The sequence below is a fragment of the Rana temporaria genome, chromosome 5 (genome assembly GCF_905171775.1).
Source record: "Rana temporaria chromosome 5, aRanTem1.1, whole genome shotgun sequence".
Lineage (NCBI taxonomy): Eukaryota > Metazoa > Chordata > Amphibia > Anura > Ranidae > Rana > Rana temporaria.
Window position 1 is genome coordinate 348,153,414 of NC_053493.1, and position 21,004 is coordinate 348,174,417.

Consider the following 21,004-nt stretch of genomic DNA (forward strand, 5'->3'; position numbering starts at 1 on the left):
GTAACAGTATAAGTGTGTATGTGTAGATTGATTAGATAGATACAGAACATACTTGAGACAGAAGTGTTTTTCACAGAACGGGCACAGAACTTGCACTAGCTCCTTGTCACCGCAGCCTGTGTAGGTACATGGGTACTGTGTGCTCCCCTCTGATTTTCCATGATCCGTACTCACGTGAACCTTTGACCAAAACAAAGAAAAAAAAATTGAGAGATAGATATAAAAAAACGTCAGGGTCTTCACCAATATTTTTTTTTACATTTTAGTAATGCTACAGAGATAAAGAATTTATAGGCTAGTCTGTGTGTAGATAGAGAACTGCGAAACACGATACAAAGCTGTTAATAAGACTAGAAACACATAGGCTGGTTCAAAAGGCTGGTTTAGAATTCAAATTCTTTCAGTAGCACATATAGTTACAGACAATATAGGAAACTATTCCACATAGTCAGGAATGAAATGCACACAACGTGTAGTCATGCTAATATTGCAGCATCGCTCATATTTCATAGAATCGCTGTTAACCACTTAAGCCCCGGACCAATATGCTGCTAAATGCCCAAAGGCGTTTTTACAATTCGGCACTGCGTCGCTTTAACAGATAATTGCGCGGTCGTGCGACGTGGCTCCCAAACAAAATTGGCGTCCTTTTTTCCCCACAAATAGAGCTTTCTTTTGGTGGTATTTGATCACCTCTGCGGTTTTTATTTTTTGCGCTATAAACAAAAATAGAGCGACAATTTTGAAAAAAAAATGCAATATTTTTTACTTTTTGCTATAATAAATATCCCCCAAAAACATATATAAAAACATTTTTTTCCTCAGATTAGGCCGATACGTATTCTTCTACCTATTTTTGGTAAAAAACAAAAATCGCAATAAGTTTACAAAATAGGGGATAGTTTTTTTGCATTTTTATTAATTATTTTTTTTTTTACTACTATTGGCGGCGATCAGCGATTTTTTTTTCGTGACTGCGACATTATGGTGGACACTTCGGACAATTTTGACACATTTTTGGGACCATTGTCATTTTCACAGCAAAAAATGCATTTAAATTGCATTGTTTATTGTGAAAATGACAGTTGCAGTTTGGGAGTTAACCACAGGGGGCGCTGTAGGAGTTAGGGTTCACCTAGTGTGTGTTTACAACTGTAGGGGGGTGTGGCTGTAGGACTGACATCATCGATCGAGTCTCCCTATAAAAGGGATCACTCGATCGATGCAGCCGCCACAGTGAAGCACGGGGAAGCCGTGTTTACATACGGCTCTCCCCGTTCTTCAGCTCCGGGGAACGATCACGAGGGGGCGGCCAGAAACGAATAGCCGTGCCGTTGTCCCGGATCGCTCCCCGTGGGAATCCGACCACCGCATGTAGCGGGGGGGGGTCTCGATCGGACCCCCCACCCGCTAGAAGGCAAGGACGTATATATACTCCCTTCTGCCTGTCCGTGCCATTTTGCGGACGTAAATAGTCGTGCGGCGGGCGTTAAGGGGTTAAACTGAATCTTCTCAGTCAGAGAAAGTCAGATTTCAATGAAGGCGACATTAAATCAGAGAGGGGCACAGAACTGGATTGTTTTGCTTGGAAAAGTAAAAGCAGACATCTTTGGAGACTTCAGCTACAGTACAAGACTATAAAAGGCGCAGGTACTGCAATGTCCACACAACAAGCAAAACATGCCATACCTGGTACAAAAAGGTGAGAAAGCCTCTAAAAGATTAAAATGGAGTTCAAGTTCAACCTGCACCTAAAGTAGAAGTCCAGACAAAATGTAAACATATTCCCAAATAATTCTAAGCCCTATACTATCTACCCTGTAGAGCAGTGGTTCTCAACCTTTCGAGTGCCGTGACCCCTTGATAAAATTTCCCAAGGTTCGGGGACCCCTAACAGTAAAATTATTTTCGTAGTGTGGGTTGTCCACGCCCAAGGCAAGACAAGTGATTTGCGCCCCTAACCCACGGACATTTAGAGCTCCTCGAGTCCCTTCCACTCATACAGTATTACTACCCTTTATGGCAGGGGTTGACAAATTTGCTTGGAATCTAGGAGCCAGGTAAAAAAGTTAGGAGCCAGAAAACGCGCCCCGTCCCGACGAGCTTGCGCGCAGAAGCGAACACATACGTGAGCAGCGCCCGCATATGTAAACGGTGTTCAAACCACATGTGAGGTATCGCTGCGATTGGTAGAGCGAGAGCAATAATTCTAGCCCTAGACATCCTCTAACTCAAAACATGCAAACTGTAGATTTTTTTTAAACGTCGCCTATGAAGATTTTAAAGGGTAAAAGTTTGTCGGCATTCCACGAGCGGACGCAATTTTGAAGCGTGACATGTTGGGTATGAATTTACTCGGCGTAACATTATCTTTCATAATATAAAAAAAAAAATGGGGATAACTTTACTGGTGTCTTTTTTTTTAATTAAATTTTAAATTGTAATTTTTTCACAAAAAAAGTGCGCTTGTAAGACCGCTGCGCAAATACGGCGTGACAGAAAGTATTGCAACGATTGCCATTTTATTCTCTAGGGTGTTAGGATAAAAAATATATATAATGTTTGGGGGTTCTAATTAGAGGGAAGAAGATGGCAGTGAAAATAGTGAAAAACAACATTAGAATTGCTGTTTAACTTGTAATGCTTAACTTGTAATACCAACGGCCACCACCAGATGGCGCCAGCTCACATCTGGTGGTAATAACTTGTAATACCAACGGCTCACCACCAGATGGCCCCAGCTCAAAAAAATAAAAATAAAAAAAAAAATTTTTTTTTTTTTTGCCCCCTTCCAATTCAAGTCGCCAGGACCCTATTTCTAGTCGCCATGGCGACCTGGCGCCCGGGATTTGTCGAGCCCTGCTTTATGGTACATTTTAGGATGTACCACTCTTTCTTTTTGTTCTCCTTTCTTCCGTTTTATCCATCTCGTATTTCTTGCTCTCCCTTTTTCGCTGTTCCTCCCCCTCTTTTTCCTCTCCCTTCCATGTATTCTCTATTTTTATTCCTTAGTGGGGGGGGGGGGGTGAGTGTCAGTGCTGGGGGGAGTTCTGATCAGCCAACTTAGGTGCTCTTGATCAAGGTCATCTGCTGATCTGAGAACTGTAGTGGGAACTTTTAATGGCGACTCTAATCACAGGTAGTGTTACTTACCGTGTCTCCGGTTTCACTGTGTCTCCAGCTCTGTGGTGTCTCGTAGCAGTGCCACCTATGCCAAAATCAGGAGATAGGGTCTCCTCCAGCCCCTCCCACTTCACATTCCTCACCAGTCAGCTGACCTCTAGTTTCTGCCCCCCAGCCATGCCGTGAACTGAATGGGCGGCTGCGAAGAGTCCTAGTGGGTGGCCGTGGGCTCCAGGAACAGCCCAGCTGGGCAGCCGCAAAAAGGCTGGGAGAGTGGTGTGGGCTTCAGGAACAGCCTGGGATTCAGTGACCCCTGGAAAATCGTCATTCCACCCCCAGGTTCAAAACCACTGCTGTAGAGGAAAGTTTCTTATACTTCTCTATTCTGAGGGCTCTTCGTTTCAGTCAGATGATCTCCCCAGTGACAAGCTTCAGTGTAGAGAAGAGATCGCCAACAATGGCTGCAATCCATGAGCGGTGGTTTCACCCATAGGCTTACTATGGGACATCCGCTGTGGGCTGTCCCTCCTCTACATTGAAGCTGATGCTGGGAGCCAATTGTGTGACCGGACCAGCGTGCCCTCAGCAAAGGTAAGTATCTTTCCTCTGCAGGATAGTTAGTTTAGGACTTATGGGGGTGTTGGCAGGTTTAAAGTTTTACTAAACCCAGGACCCTGCATTCGTTATATCTGGTTTCTTACAGTACACAGAACATGGGAGTGCAACAGTTTTAGTAAATAGAAAACTAGTAAATACTTTTTCTCATCAGCAGTATATAGCAGTCTTGTGACTTGTATCAGTGTCTGCTTAAAGGGTCACTAAAGGAAAACATTTTTTTTGCAGAAAAGACTGTTTACAGGGTATAGAGACATGAAAGTTAACCGATTCCTTTTACAAAGGATTAAAAATAGATTAAATCCAATCATATAAGGTGCCTCTAGTTTCACTTTGTTTTTAAACTAGTTTCATGTTTCTGTGAAGTAAAGAGACCCACAGAACAAACACAAAAAAATCCAGGGCAGTGTTTTGTTTTTAAAATGAATCTGATTTGTTCTGAGGAGTTTTAGACACACATCTTGGACCACAGTGAAAAGCTGCCATGAGATTTTTCATAAGGAGCCAGACAAGCAGGAAGTGTGGAGCAAAAACGAACAATGAGGACATGAAACCAGTACTGCAGTAAAGGTAAAGGAAGCTATTTAGCTAAAAAAAATAAAAAAATCCTTTAGTGATCCTTTAAAGCGGAGTTACGGCCACAATTTCACTTTTTAAATATAAAAACCCCTGTAATACACAAGCTTAATGTATTCTAGTAAAGTTAGTCTGTAAACTAAGGTCCGTTTTGTTAGGTTGTTACAGCATTTAGTGCAGCATTTGTGCAGATCTCGCACATGCTCAGTGCTGCGCAAGCAGTGTATTAGGTTTCAGATCAGGTTTCAGCACCTGTACTGTCCAAGTCACATGATTCTTCGAGACTGGGGAGTGCACAGACTCCTGGAAAGTTACACCCACTAAATTCCCAGGAGTCTGTGTGGTGTAGGTTAGGAGGCTTAAGCACCTAGGTGCAGGAAGAGGGAAGATTAACTATTCTGCCTAGCAACAACACTTTGAAGGCATCTAAAAAAAATGTTTTTTCTTAAAGGACTAATGACATTTTTTTTTAAACTACTGATGTAATGTTATATTTATGGGTGGAACTCCACTTTAAGCTTGTAGAAGGAGTTTTCATTCTCCCCATATCCTCTATCTGGACAGTGCGGATTGGCCCTGTGCTGATCACATGCACTCTTCCAAAAAAAAAATAGCGATACACACCAAACCGAGCATGTGCAGCCTGACTCCTAATGATCTGTTCTATCAAAAGATGGGTTGGAGTCTGTTGAAGAAGAGGATCAGAGAGACAAGATCACACAGCCTTTATACACAATGCAGAGTATTAACCCCTTAGGTTCCAGTGAGTATAACAAGAATGCTTTACTGCATATACAGACTCATTTTACAGTTGTGGGTTTAGTAACACTTTAGGTTTAAAATGGACTTCTACTTTAACCACTTCCCGCCCGGCCTATGGCCGATTTACGTCCGGGAAGTGGTTTTGAAATCCTGACTGGACGTCCTGCAGGATTCCATGCCGCGCGCGATGCGGGGTGTCAGTCTGACACCCTGCATCTCCGATCTTGGTAAAGAGCCTCCGGCGGAGACTCTTTACCACGTGATCAGCCGTGTCCAATCACGGCTGATCACGATGTAAACAGGAAGAGCCGTTGATGGCTCTTCCTCACTCGCGTCTGAAAGACGCGAGTATAAGAGAGCCGATCGGCGGCTCTCCTGACAGGGGGGGTTCGCGCTGATTGTTTATCAGCGCAACCCCCCCTCGGATCGCCACACTGGACCACCAGGGAAGCCCACCAATGGAAGGGTAAATAAATAAAATAAAAAAAAGCATTGAAAAAAAAAAAAAAAAAAAAAAAAAAAGCTTTTATAAAAAATAAATAAAAATAAAATAAATAGATGCCAATCAGTGCCCACAAATGGGCACTGACTGGCAACATGGGTAGATCAGTGCTGCCACCCCAAGTGTCCATCAGTGCCACCCCACAGTGCCCATCCATGCCCAGTGCCCACCTATCAGTGCCCATCTGTGCCACCCATAAGTATCCATCAGTGCCGCCCATGAGTGCCCATCTGTGCCGCCTATGAGTGCCCAGTGCCGCCTATGTGTGCCCATCAGTGCCGCATACCAGCACCGCCAATCAGTGCCACCTCATCTGTGCCCGTCAGTACTACCTCATCGATGTCCATCAGTGCCATCTCATCGGTGCCCATCAGTGCCGCCATATCAGTCCCCGTAATTGAAAGAGAAAAACGTACTTATTTACAAAAAAATTAACAGAAAAAAATAAAAACGTAATTTTTTTTCAAAATTGTCAGTCTTTTTTTAGTTGTTGCGCAAAAAAAAAAAAAAAAAAAAACGCAGAGGTGATCAAATACCACCAAAAGAAAGCTCTATTTGTGGGGAAAAAAGGACGCCAATTTTGTTTGGGAGCCACGTCGCACGACTGCGCAATTGCCATTCAAAGTGCGACAGTGCTGAAAGCTGAAAATTGGCTTGGGCGGGAAGGTGCCTAAGTGCCTGGTATGGAAGTGGTTAAATACCACAAGGCACAGTATCTACAATACAAGAGTTTTTTTTTTCGTTTAAGCATGATCCATTTCCATGAAGACCGCTGTGTAATCCAGAAAATCAACAACCATCTGCAACTTACATGCAGCCATTTCTGACTTGGTAGGCTCCCCCATGCCATCAATAGAAAGCATGGTACAGCCGATCTCAGAGGCAAAAAGTATTAATTGCATAGCTCCACCAGTATAACTTCAGTTTTTTTTCTTTTATTGTAAACAGTAAAATACAAAATGTATACTTTCCACTTAAATTATTAAATCCCGTAGTCCATGAAAACAAAGTCTGACCCCGATGTCTTAGTAGTCTGTACCCAAGCTGTGCTCCATGGAAAATACACATACTTTTTATAAAGAAGAACTGTCCAAATACGGTTACAGATATACCGCTTGTAAATATGAGCTCCGGCGTGTTCGCACACCACACATTGCTCAGCTGCAAAGATCGGGAAATGTCTCACTGCCTGCGATTAGTGCAGCACCGACATCCTTGTGGGCTCCGCACGTGGGGTGTGCGAAAACGCCAGCGATCATCCTTGCTTGTAAACACACAATTACCTCAACACAGCCATGGGAGTCTCTGCTTCTGTGTACGAGGCTGTAACGACAAAAAAAAACACATGCACATTTGGAATAACAAAAACCACAGCAGCATAAAACATCATCTAATTATTTTTCCTTATTAAAAGTTTTAATAGTGGAAAAAAATAAATAAATGAATGCTAGAAAGATATAACCTACACCAAATATGCAATTCTAAAATCATTTAAATTTTAAATAAATATAAAAATAAAAAAGTCTGGCACTAACCCAAATGGTATATATGCAACTCTATATAATCTTTTTGTGCAAAATAATGTTCCACAATAAAATCAAATTATATAATTTTTTTTTTTTTAAAAAGTCCTCCGAAAAGAAGAACTCCAATCACCGTGGCAAAAAGAAATGATGTGCAATATCATATATTCATTTCATCCATGTTCCACCAGCAATGGTGTGAGAAAAATACAAACTCACCAGATATCAAGATCAAATTAGCCTTTTTTCCCCCCCCCCAAGCAAAATCCTTGGGTACCCGTGTATATCTGAAGAGGAGGGTTCTCGGCTCAAAAAATAACTCCTTATATTCATAAGCCAAAGAAGCTCCGGATGTCATTTTTTGGAGGCTCATTTGCCAAAAAAATAATAATACATGCAAATGTACATTTTTTATATACCCACTTCAATACAGGGCATTTTCACCCCCCTCCTAACCAGACCAATTTTTCGTTTTCAGAGCTTTCGCACTTTAAATGACAATTGCGCGGTCATGCAACACTGTCCCCACAAATAGAGCTTTCGTTTGGTGGTATTTGATCACCTCTGTGGTTTTTATTTTTTGTGCTATAAACAAAAGAGACAATTTAAAAAATAAAAACACAATATTTTTAACTTTTTGATTTAACCACTTAAGTCCCGGACCATTATGCAGGTTAAGGACCTTGCCCCTTTTTACAATTCGGCACTGCGTCGCTTTAAGTGACAATTGCCCGGTCATGCGACGTGGCTCCTCAACAAAATTGGCGTCCTTTTTTCCCCCACAAATAGAGATTTATTTTGGTGGTATTTGATCACCTCTGCGGTTTTTATTTTTATTTATTTTTTGCGCTATAAACAAAAATAGAGCGACAATTTTAAAAAAATACCAGTTACACTTACGGTAGCTGTTTTTCTGTAAGTCTTACAGGACGGCACCTTGAGAGTAGACTGGCTCCACCTGACAGGAAACACAATCAGAAAGAGGTTTAAAAGCCCCGCCCCTCCCCGTGCACCTCAGTTAGTGATAAAGTAACCACCATAAGAGCACGGGAACCAGTATATAAAAATACAAACCATATAAATTCCTCAGGGTGGGAAATAGGCCTGCCGTCCTGTAAGACTTACAGAAAAACAGCTACCGTAAGTGTAACTGGTATTTTCTCAAGTCGTCTTCCAGGACGGCACCTTGAGAGATAAGCAAGTAACCCTCAGGCCTACCTTAGGGCGGGACCACTGCCTGCAGGATTCTTCTGCCAAACGTCAAATCTTGGGGTGACAGAAGTTCCACTCGGTAGTGTTTGAGAAAGGTGTTCTGGCTTGACCACGTTGCTGATCTACAGATTTGTTCCACTGAAACTCCTGCTCTCTCTGCCCAGGAGGTTGCTATAGATCTCGTGGAATGTGCCTTGACTTTAGGTACTGTTTTGCCAGCTTTAATGTATGCTAATGAAATTGCCTGTCTTATCCACCTAGATATAGAGGCTCTAGATGCTTGGCAACCCTTTTTCTGTCCTGAAAAATTAATTAGCAAGTGAGATGAGCGTCTGAACTCGCTCACCCTTTCCAAATAACTTAACAAACAGCGTCTTACATCCAAACAGTGGAAGGTCTCTTCCCTTTCGTTCTGTGGATTTGCGCAAAATGAAGGAAGAATAATTTCTTGTGACCTATGAAATTTCGTTGCCACCTTAGGTAGGTACAGGGGATCCTGACTTAGGACTACCCTGTCTTCAAAAAGACGAAAATAAGGCTCTTTGATTGAGAGCGCCTGCATGTCTCCTATTCTTTTGGCCGTAGTAATAGCCAGAAGAAAGGAGAATTTAAATGTCAACAGCCTAACCGGAATGCTGTCTATCGGTTCAAACGGAGGTTTGGATAGATGGTCTAGAACCAAGGTGAGGTCCCAGGGGGGAACCCTGGAGATTTGAATAGGGGATAACCTATCCCTAGCCGACAGGAATCGCTTGATCAGCGGATCCAGGGCCAGCCTCTTGTCTAAAAAGTAGGACAAGGCGGCTACCTGTACTCTTAAGGTTCTTGTGGCTAGTCCTAGATCAACTCCTTCCTGGAGAAATTCCAGGATGACAGATATTTCAGGTAGTGGGGCTTGCCTGGCTGCACACCAGCGTGAAAAAACCCCCCAGGTCTTAGCATAGATTTTCCTAGTGACCTCCTTATGACTAGCCAAAAGGGTATTTATTACCTTCTCCGAACAACCTCTCCGCTGCAGGTTCCACCTCTCAAGTACCAGGCCGTCAGACTGAAAAAGTCGGGCTCTGGGTGAAAGATCGGTCCCTGCCGCAGAAGGTCCACTCGGACCGGGAGAGGAAGGGGAGGAAGAACTGACCAACGTTCTAACATTGGGAACCAAGCTCTTTTGGGCCACTGGGGAGCGATCAGGATCAGCTTCCCCCGTGAGCGACTCAGTTTCTGTAGGACCCTTGGGATCAGACTCAGGGGAGGGAAAGCATAGGCCAGCTGAAATGTCCAGGCCTGGGCCAACGCATCCACACCCTCCGATCCCTGATCCCGGGAGAGGGAGAAGAACCTTTCTACCTTCCTGTTCTTCCTGTTCGCGAAGAGGTCTATCTCTGGGTTGCCGAAACGATGTCGAACCCAGTCGAAGACTTCTCGATTTAATTCCCACTCCCCCTGGAGGATGGGTTGGCGGCTTAGAAAGTCCGCTTCTAAGTTTAGGACTCCCCTGATGTGGATTGCTGAAAGGGAGAGGACTCTCTGTTCTGCCCAACTCAGAATTTCTAAGGACAGCCTTAGGAGGGAACGGGACCTGGTGCCTCCCTGGTGATTTATGAACGCCACCGTGGTTGCGTTGTCGGAGAGAATCTGTATTTCTTGGTTTATGACTCTCTCCTCGAACGCCTCCAAGGCCTTCCCGACCGCTAATAATTCGCGGAAGTTGGAAGAGGACCTGCTCTGTTGTCGATCCCAGCACCCCTGGGCCTGGAGACCCGACATGTGGGCTCCCCACCCCCAGGAGCTGGCATCCGTGGTTATCCTGAGAGGATTTGTCTGGTTCCATGGGAGGCCTTCCTCCAAATTCTGAGGAATGAGCCACCACCCCAGTGTGCATTTTACTGACTCCGGGATGCTGACCCTGGAGTCTAGGGATGAGTCCTTCCCGTCCCAGGAGGAGAGCAGGAAGGCCTGCAGGGATCTGTAATGAAGCTGGGCCCATGGGACCGCTGGGATGCATGAGGTCATCAGTCCCAGTAACCTCATGATCTGTCTGAGGGAAATTTCTATTGACCCCATGACGGACCTGACCACTGACCCGAGTCTCTGGATCTTGTCCTCTGGAAGAACCAGCTTTTTCTCTATGGAATCTATCAGGAATCCCAGATACATTTTTCTCTGTTCTGGGAGGAGAGAAGATTTTTCTCTGTTTACAATCCATCCCAAAGATTTCAGAGTAGTCAGGACGGTGGCCAGATCCGAGAGAAGGAGTTCTCGGCTGGGGTTGAAAAGCAGTAGGTCGTCCAGGTAGGGGACAAGGGAGATCCCTTTCAGATGTAGAAAGGCGACCACCTCTGCCAGGACCTTCGTGAAAACCCTTGGGCTGGAGGCCAGACCAAAGGGGAGTGCGGTGAACTGCCAGTGCTGAATCCCCTGAGGGGAGGCAATGGCAAATCGGAGGAACCTTTGATGGTCCCTGAAGACTGGGACATGGAGGTAGGCGTCCCTCAAGTCTATGGTTACCATAAAGACTCCTTCTAACAACAGTCCCTTGAGACTGTAAATGTTTTCCATGCGGAATTTCTTGTAGAGGAGAAAGGTATTTAAAAGTTTTAAATTTATGATCAATCGGAATTTCCCCGAAGGTTTGGGCACCATGAAAATATGTGAGTACACCCCCTGACCCTGTTGTCCTGGCGGAACTGGGATTATGACTGCCTGCTGAGCTAGATCTGTGACACTTCCCAGAAGGGCAGCTGCCTTGAGGGGATCTTGGGGTAGATGAGTGAGGAGAAATATTGGGGGGGGAAGTTGTCGGAATTCCAATCTGTAACCCTCCCTCACTATTTGCAGAATGTGAGGACTCCGTGTTATACTCTCCCAGGCTGGAAAAAATTGGGAGAGTCTTCCCCCGACTCTTAAGTCACTTGGAGTCCTTACCTGCGGGTTTGGGATCGGGGAAAAGCATACCCCCTTTTGGCTTATCCTTTCCCGCGATCCAACGCTTATTAAAGGCCGATCTTCGGTCAGAAGGTCGGTTTTTATTCTGGGGGCCTCGAAAAAATCTTCTCCTGTTAGGTCTAGGTTTTGGGGGGAACCGTTTCCCCTTTTCTGAGGCCCTAGTTAGAGCTTGATCAAGTCCTGCCCCAAAGAGAAGAGTACCTTCAAAGGGCAGGGCACATAGACGGGTCTTGGAAGCAAGATCACCTTCCCACGTCTTGAGCCATACCGCCCTTCTGGCGGCGTTGACGAGAGCACCCGTCTTAGCAGAGGATCGGACTGTTTCAATCGATGCGTCTGCAAGATAGGCAACCGCACTGCCTATGACTGTAAGAGAATCTCTAATTTCTTTAAACTTGAAGGTCTGAGGTACATGCTCCAGAAGTCTGGTTAACCAGGTATCTGCATTCCTAGCGATGCAGGAAGAGGCTAAAGCGGGTCCAAGGGCGGCCGTATTAGCCTCCCAGGCCCTGCGAAGGGAGGTGTCTGCCCGCCTGTCTAAGGAATCCTTTAAGTTTCCTGCATCTTCAAACGAGAGGTCAGACTGCCTGGAGAGTTGGGCTAGAGATGCATCTAGTTTAGGAGTTTTAAACAAAGTATTTTCTAACTCCTCCTTAAAGGGACAGCGCCTCTTCCAGGTCTTGTACCTTAGTAGTTTCTTTTCAGGCTCAGCCCATTCCCTCAGAACTATATCTTTAAGTGACTGATGGACTGGGATAACCTTTGGCTGGGGTTTAGCTAAACCCTGGTACATTCTGTCCTGAGGTGACACCAGCTCTGCTGGCTGCTGGATCCCCTCAGAGGCATAGACAGCAGACAGCAGACCCCCCATGTCATCTGTAGAAAAAATATATTTGCCTGATCTGGCATCCTCATCCTCAGAATGACTATCAACTACCCCATCTTCTGGAGCCTCTGAATCTTCGGTGTCAGATAGGAGAGACTCCCTAGCCCTGGAAACTCGTGGCACTGGGGTGGATGAGCTCTCTTGAGAAGAGGGGCCGGCTGCTATGGGCTCAGGATCCCTATTTTTTAAGGTGTCCTTAAATTCCTTTAATGTGGAGAGCATTTGGGATTGGACAGCTAGGAATTCTTTCATAATCAGGGAAGTTTCCTTTGCTGTCAATTTTTGTATGCATTTGGCACAAAGAAGTTTGGAGTAATCTGCAGCCAGCTTAATGCTACAGTTACCACACCTCTTGGTTTTGGAAGTGTGTTTTAGGGAGAGAATAGCAGCTTCCCCCTGGGCAGAAACCTCCTCCCCTGTAAGGGGAGAGAAAAAATATATCAGTTCAAACATCAAGTGTGAGAGGAGAGGAGAGGGGGGGGGGGGGGGGGGGAGAGGACCCAGTCCAATATGCCCCCCTGACATTCTGAGGCAGACTCACCCTTGGTGGTGTCCTCGGCAGCGGCTGCTAGCGAACGATCCTCGCGCTCCATAGCGAAGTCGTGTAGGCGCCACTCTCCTCCTTGCTGCAGTGAGAACAGCGAGGAGCCGACGCCGCTGGCGGCCGCCATTTTGGTGAAGACCGGAAGCGGAACTTCGTCATCACCGCGCGCCGCCTGTGACGCGGCGTCGACTGCTGGCTCCATTCGAAAATGTCCCCGGGAGGACAGTACACCGGAGCCATGCTGAGGAAGCCCTCACACCCGCCCAGCAGGTAAGGGGTCCTGGAGGAGAGGGAACATGGCCACATAGGAGTACTGGAATAGCCACTATCCCAGGGATTCCTACAGAAAGGAAAGAAGGGGGGTATTGTTTGCAATCTTCCTCCCCCCCCCCTATCACACGGGGAAAACCCCCCGGGACAGGCATTACACCTTTAAGCTGAGGCAGGGACGGCCCCCAGGACCCACTGCTCAGTACCCGGAGGGGGACCACCAGCCCCAGGCCTTAGGTCTGATAAAAAATAACAAACTGTTTCGCTGGTGGGAAACACAATCAATAACTGAGGTGCACGGGGAGGGGCGGGGCTTTTAAACCTCTTTCTGATTGTGTTTCCTGTCAGGTGGAGCCAGTCTACTCTCAAGGTGCCGTCCTGGAAGACGACTTGAGAAAATGCAATATTTTTTACTTTTTGCTATAATAAATATTCCCCAAAAATATATAGAAAAACTTTTTTTTCCCCCTCAGTTTAGGCCGATACGTATTCTTCTACCTATTTTTGGTAAAAAAATTAATAAAAAATAAATAAATAAATAAATCGCAATACGCGTTTATCAATTGGTTTGCGCAAAATGTATAGCGTTTACAAAATAGGGGATAGTTTTATTGCATTTTTATTAACATTTTTTTTTTTACTACTAATGGTGGCAATCAGCAATTTTTTTTTCGTGACTGCGACATTATGGCGGACACATCGGACAATTTTGACACATTTTTGGGACCATTGTTATATTCACAGCAAAAAGTGCTATAAAAATGCATTGTTTACTGTGAAAATTACAATTGCAGTTTGGGAGTGATGTCATTGATCGTCTTTCCCTATATCAGGGAACAGACGATCAATGACACTGCCACTGTGAAGAACGGGGAAGGTGTGTTTACACTCACACACACACGCCCCCTAGCAACCCAGGACCTTATACGACGTCCACCCGGAGGGAGGGTTCCTGCCGACGTCATTTTACAATGACTCGGTAGGGAAGGGGTTACATTTGCAAAAAGTGGAGTCTCATTTTCTCTATGTGTATCCTGAATCTTACATCTCTTAGGCCCCATTTGCTAAGCATGTTTATTTGGGGGGGGGGGGGGGCAGCATAGAGCAGCCCATTGACTTGAACTGCACTACACACAACAAAATAACACATGAAGCATTTTGCTGCATTCTTAAAATGTTGCTTTTGCCGTGTTTGTCATGAAATAAAATGTGTTTAGGCACCATTACCAATTAATGGCATCGCAAGCTCGACATGCGTTTCTCATATAGAGTGGAAATGTGCGTTTCTGCCTGCGTTCCCGGAACACGCAATTGTCAATAGGGCCTAACATTTATAGAATAATGATTTCAGGTGAACAGCAACAGAAGAACATTTCCCAACACAATGTCTACCCTCCAATTCCCAACACTCACCAAAATACTTTTGAGCAGCCATCACAGACAAAAGGAAGAAAATCTGTGGGACAAAATCAGAAACAAAATGAGACCTGACAACACCATAAAACAATCATTCTAAAGGGCAGTACTACAGCTTGCCATGTTCTGACCAGGGGTATGCCACTGCTGAGCTGGCTACCTGCCTATTTCATCAGGTAACAAGCAGTATGTAGTAACCCCTAGACAGGCATTTTTCTTTCATCTAAATACAAGAGAATGGAATCTGATTGGCTACCAGGGCTGACTATACTCTGCAGTCATTCACCCTTTCAACAAATGAGCTCACCTCTCTGCCAATTCTCATTTAGCCCCCGTTCACACCTAGGCGTATATACGCCTGTAGTGCGACGCCGCTGCAGCCCCGAGACGCCAGAGGGATGATTTAACATGCACCTCTATGGAGATGGTTCACATCTCCACGCCGAACGCAGTACGCCTGCCGCCTGAAAAAAAGTCCCGGACCTTTTTTTCCAGGCGGCTTTCGGCGTTCGGCATAGGAGATGTGAACCATCCCCATAGAGAGGGTGAAGGCTGCATTCACAATCGCTGCGTTTTGTCGCCGCAAATCGCGGTACAAAACGCCGCAATTCGCGGGACAAAACGCCGCGATTTTGTACGCAGAGGTGTGAATGCAGCCTAAAAGCATCCATAAACTGTAACTGAATGACTTGTATATTGGCTAATGCTCTGTGTATTATATACTTCTGACCTTTTTCCATCTTTTGTTGGATCAGTTCTGCTGATCTCTTATGGCTTCTTTATAGCTACTTCCCATCTACATGCATGCATGGCTTAAAAGAGAAGTATAGTCAAATCTTTTTTAGCCATACTTCTCTTCTGGGTCAATAGAGTGCACTCACTTGTGCTCTCCTGTGACCCAGAATCAGCCAATGGTGGGCTAAAGTCTGCTGTTGGCTGACCTCACAGAGCTGCTTTAGGGTCTGGAAGGATCCTGACAATAATGTCGGGATCCACCCAAATGCCTGCTCAGAAAAAACGACAAAAAAAAAAATTCGAACATGTCTGAATTTTTTGTGTCGTATCCGCGCTTTGCTAGAGCATTTTGAAAAAAACGATGGTGTGTATGCTCCGTCGTTTTTAAAAATGAAGTTTCAAAAACGTAGTTTTTTTTCCATTACAAAAAACGACCGTCTGTACGCGGCATGAGAACTGAGCGTACAGTGGTCATGTGATGGCTCAGGCCCTGGGCTTAGAGCCGGCAGGGGACAGACTGATGCCGCAGCATAGAGGTAAGTAAAGAGGTTTGTTTTTTTATAACCCCAAACTTCTACTTTTTGAAGTGATATTAACCACTTCCCATCTGCACTATAGCCGAATGACGGCTACAGCACAGACCTTAATTGATGGGAGGTTATCATATGACGTCCTCCTGTGCATGAGCTGCCTGCGCGCCAGCTGTGGGGCTTTTGCGGCGCGCTCTGTGATCACCGAGTCAATGAGACTTGGCTGATCACAGATTGGGAGCAAGTCAATGACCACTGAACATGTGATGTAAACAAAAGATCGGTAATCAGCATTTTTTTCCTGAAGAGGGTGAGACATCGCCCAAGTATCTGTGCCAACCAGTGCCGCCTGCCAGTGCTCACCAGTGACACCTGTCGGTGCCCATCAGTTCCGCCAATCAGTGCAGCCTCATCAGCACAAATCAATGAAGGAGAAACATTTTCTGTTTTATAACAAACTATAAAAAAAAAATTATTTTAGCAAAAAACTCAGCAGTGATTTAATACCACCGAAATAAAGCTCTGATGGGTACAGTGTTGCATGACTATGCAATTGTCTTTCAAAGAGTGACAGCGCTGAAAACTGGTCTGGGCAGGGGAAGGGGGTTCAAGTGCCCAGTAAGAAAGTAGTTAAAGGGGTTGTAAAGGATTTTTTTTTTTTCATAATAAGCATCCTTTACCTGCAGACATTCCTCTTTTCACTTCCTCGTTGTTTGTTTTTGCTCAGAAGTTGCTCTATTTCTTCTCTGTTCGGTTCCTGCTTGTCTGATTGTTACTCACCACTAAGGATGAGCTCCGGCGTGTTCGCACACTCCATGTGCAAAGCCCGCCAGGAAGTCGGCACCGCGCTGCGCTAATCACAGGCAGGGAGACATTATCCCGATGCTCGGCTGTAGAGATCGGGAAATGTCTCCCTGCCTGTGATTAGCGCAGCGCGGTGCCGACTTCCTGGCGGGCTCTGCACATGGAGTGTGCGAACACGCCGGAGCTCATCCTTACTCACCACAGTGACGGGAGGCTTTACTGCGGTAGTCAGTAACGTGCTCGCCCCCTCCTGGGAACTACATCTGTGCGGCAGGACACTCTCTACGTGTTAGAGACTTCAAGGAGGTGTGAATTACTGGGCGTGCTGCAATGCATACTGGGAAATGTAGTTCTTACATAATGGAGCGCCGCAAACCAGGAAGTGAATGAGAGAACAGAAACTAGAATGCTGGAGGTGATATAGATGAAGGAATTTAATAGGTATTTACTCGTTTTTTAACAGAATCATTACACTATTCTGTCTGTCTACCTTGCAGACATTAATTTTAGCCCATCTTTTTTTCCTTTACAACTCCTTTAAAGGCTTTGCAAAAGCAGCCCCTCTTCTCTGGTCCCTCCTGCCCCCAGAGCAAGCAGCTTGCTCTGGGGGCACCCAAGCAGGCTCGCGCCTGAGCCGTGGCTCTGCCATTCTATTCACACACAGAGCCGTGGCTCAGCCCCGCCTCCTCTCTTCTCATTGGCTGTGATTGACAGCAGCAGGAGCCAATGAGGAGTGAGAGTCCCTGGAGAGCATGAAGGTAAAAAGCCTTGAGCCTTTAGAACTACTTTAAATCAGCAGCTTATTAGCAGTAAAATTACCCCTAGTGATCCCACCATGAAGGTCATCATTCAGGCACACTCTTATAGAGTGACAACTCTCTGTCCTTGGCTTTAATTTGTGCGCCAGTGTTGTCACCCACATGGGCTTCTGATGGAGACAACGAGGGACCATTTACATACACACATATATATATATATATATATATATATATATATATATATATATATATATATATATATATATTGCCCAGAAATAACCATTAGGAAACCCAACCTGAGACATGCCATGCTGCCATCAATGGAGTGAATGTTGACAGGAAGTGGCAGCAAAGAGGCTGCAGAAGATCAGTAGTACTGAGATCCAACAAAAGGGTGAACAATAATGAAACCAACTATTACAAATAAAAAGACATCTATTTCTGATACACAGTGCAATCATAAACTAATGTCACTCAGGATTAAATCAGAAAGGTCAGCATGGCAGACAGACAGACGAGGAGTATTTTTAGATCTAGAGATGAATGAATGACATCACATCATCACCTAGCTGGCCACAATGTTCCACATCACAGTACTCTCCGATCTCCAGCTCTGCCATTGCAGCTCCCTGTGTCAGCCGCCTTACACCGAGGAACGGTTGTTTATAATGTATGGAAATGACTAATCTGTATTGTATGCCAGATTTCTTCCGTCCACCTCTGATGACATCATCAAACAGCGATCCTGGGACAGGTCTATGAGGTTCACGGACTCATCTATTGATTAGCTCCCTCTGCTGGCTGGAGGCCTCTCCTGTGTCCATGCAAGAGAAAGAGAAAGGGGCAGTGCTGGGGAGGAGATGGGTAGTAAGTCTGTGATATATGTATCGTGATCGAACAGTGTGACATATGTACACCCAACTTTCTGAGATGGGAATTAGGGACACATATGTATTCATAGTCAACCCAAAGTGCTTTTTTTTACCACTACTATTCCCAATTAGCCTATTATGCTTTTACTTTGCATGGAACAAAGAGGAAGTAAAACCCATCAGGGTTTACTTCCTCTTTAAGACCCCTTTCACACTGAGCCACTCATAGTGTCGGTGGTAAAAGGCCGCTATTTACCACCACATTTAACCCCCGCTAGCGGCCGAGAAAGGGTTAAAACCGCCTGCAATGCGCTGTTGGTATAGCCGCGCTGCCCCATTGATTTCAATGGGCAGCAGCGGTGGAGGAGCGGTAAACACACCGCTCCAAAGATGCGGCTAGCAGGACTTTTTTTTACCGTCCTGCTAGCACAACGCTCCAGTGTGAAAGCCTTTGGGGCTTTCACACTGGAGACAATAGAGCAGCACTTTTAGACGCCTTTCACACTGAGGGCGTATTGCATAGGGTGACCAGACAGTTTCAGGGGACAGTCCCCTGATTGAGGACACTGTCCCCGGACCAAGTCTGTCCCTGGTTTTGTCCCCAGATTGGATTTAATAGGGGGCAGGGGCAATTTCAAAGACAGTCAGTGCAGAATTAAAATAAAAAAAATTGAATTACACCCCCCCGCTCCGCCGTGCCTACTAGGTTAGGGGGGTGTATTTTTCCCTTTATCTGTGCCGCTTTCTGATGATCATGTGCTGGTTGGAGCGCAGGAAATATTTCTTCAGTTTCGGGTGCATGCCCATTCAGCTCCGCTCGCATGTTCTTCTGCCTTGGCTCAAATCCTGGCCAGCCACCCGCCTATCTCCTTGCCTTGCCTGGCAGAGCGATTTTCCTCCGCTCCCCATCCAGTAGTAGCCGGGGCCGAAGAGTAAGACTTGAGAGGCTGTGAGGCGGGCGGCGACGGGCAGAGAGTCACTGATTGTTGCCATTACTAGTAAAGAAAAAATATGTCCCCGGATTTCATTTTAAAAATCTGGTCACCTTAGTATTGCAGGCGCTATAGCGTTAGAAATAGCACCTGCAATCCGCCCTCAAACAGCTGCTCCATTGTCTCCAGTGTGAAAGCCCGAGGGCTTTCACACTGGAGCGTTGCGCTAGCAAGACAGTAAAAAAAGTCCAGCTAGCCGCATCTTTGGAGCGGTGTGTTTACCGCTCCTCCACCGCTGCTGCCCATTGAAATCAATGGCACAGCGCGGCTACACCGTCTGCAATGCACCGCTCCAGCAGCACATTGCAGGCGGTTTTAACCCTTTCTCGGTCGCTGGCGAAATGTGCGGCAAATCCACCCATAGTGTCGACAGTAAAAATAGCAGCGTTTCACCACCGAAGCTATGGGCGGCTTGCAGGCGCTATTTTTAACGCTATAATAGCGCCTGCATTAGGCCCTCAGTGTGAAAGGGGTCTAAGTGAGATTCAAAGAGGTCCAGCTAAAGTTTGTTTGGCTGTACTTCTATGGATCACAGGAGTGCAGTTCCTTTTGCACGCCTGTGACCTGTTTTCAGCAGACAGTGGGCTGAAGTCCGCACTCTGCTGATGTCACAGTGTCAGTCCAGGCTTGGGCTACGTCGTGATCATGGAGTGAGGATCCGCCCAGATTCCTGGAGCAACACCCAGCTCAGCCTCTCAGTGAGCAGCTGAAAGCCTGAGCCTGCCGCTTCTGCCCCCTCCATAGCCCCCTCCATAGCTCAGCACTCCAATGAGTGAGGAGGGAGCGGAACGGAGCTGAGTGGTGTGACTGACAGTGCTCAGCTCTCTGCTCAGGGAGCTGCGAGAACCAAATAATCGGCGGTGTTCGATCACTTGGTTCTTAGTGTTAGAGGCACATAGGTAAGTATTAATAAACAAAACAAAAAAAAATTTACTGTGGCTGCGGTTTGCATTTTTCCACGGCCGGCGGTTAAAACGCTCCTACCCTTAATGTGATTCTTTCACGTTCAGGAGAGGGAGGTTGGAGCTTACCTAATTGCAGCAGCTCCTAAACTCTGCTAAAAGCCTATGTGTACATGGACACACAGGCTTTTATGGAGTTATGGAGTTTATGGAGCCATCCAGGACACTCCTCCCGATTGGCTGAGACAGAGCAGCGGTTACCCTTGGCTCCTGCGGCTGTCAAAGTCTGTCAGGCAAATTAGAGAAAAGAGGGGGCGGGGGCCAGGTCGGGGCTCCGTATCTGAATGATACAAGGAGCTCTGACTTGGTTTGGGTGCCCCCTGTAGCAAGCTGCTGGCTGAGGGGCACTCAAAGTAGGGAGGGGATAGGAGCAGCTAAGAGGGGCCCGAGAAGAGGAGAATCCAGGCTTCTCTGTGCAAAACCAACTGCATAGAGGAGGTAAGTATAACATGTTTGTTATTTAAAAAAAAAGAGCCTTTACAATCACTTTAAGTACCCCATGTGGTATTTGTTTGGCTAGTGACCCCCCCAACCATACCAGGTCACATGCCCTCAACATACAGGGGGGGTGCCTTGGTCTCTGCCCCCCTGTCCCCAAAGCGCCTTGTCAAGGGCCTCATTCCCACAACCATGCCCGGTGATAGTGGCGGTCTGCGGGCAGGGGCTAATTGGAATCTGCAAGCCCACTTTAAGAAGGGCTCATCTCCCTATGTGAATGAGTATCAGGCACATCATACCACTACCCATTCATAAAAAAAAGTGTCACATGGTAATAAAAACGGACAGTTTTTGACAATTCTTTTATTCAATAAATCACAAACTAGTGACCCATAATTTAAATCCACCATCAATCATGCCCCCCCCAGACCTGAAAAAAACACTCCCGCCATCAGTGAAAGCTTGCTGCCTACCGCAGGCTCAGTGTCAGAATTTTTTTTATATAGGTAAGGGGCAGGGCCACCTGGCTACTTTACCTGGT

At 46.0% G+C, this 21,004-nt stretch overlaps 1 protein-coding gene across 1 annotated transcript in view; it reads right to left on the reverse strand.

Annotated features, from left to right (window-relative positions):
* The window catches only part of ZFAND1 (zinc finger AN1-type containing 1), a 35,532-nt gene extending 17,531 nt beyond the window's left edge, over positions 1 to 18,001 (reverse strand). The window contains exons 1-4 of the mRNA XM_040354511.1: positions 17,765 to 18,001; positions 14,370 to 14,412; positions 6,862 to 6,901; positions 53 to 180 (exon numbers count right to left, since the gene is read on the reverse strand). Coding sequence (XP_040210445.1) covers positions 53 to 180; positions 6,862 to 6,901; positions 14,370 to 14,412; positions 17,765 to 17,819 — 266 coding nt within the window. The 5' untranslated portion in view covers positions 17,820 to 18,001. The remainder of the gene's footprint in view (positions 1 to 52; positions 181 to 6,861; positions 6,902 to 14,369; positions 14,413 to 17,764) is intronic.
* Between the last annotated feature and the right edge of the window lie 3,003 nt (positions 18,002 to 21,004).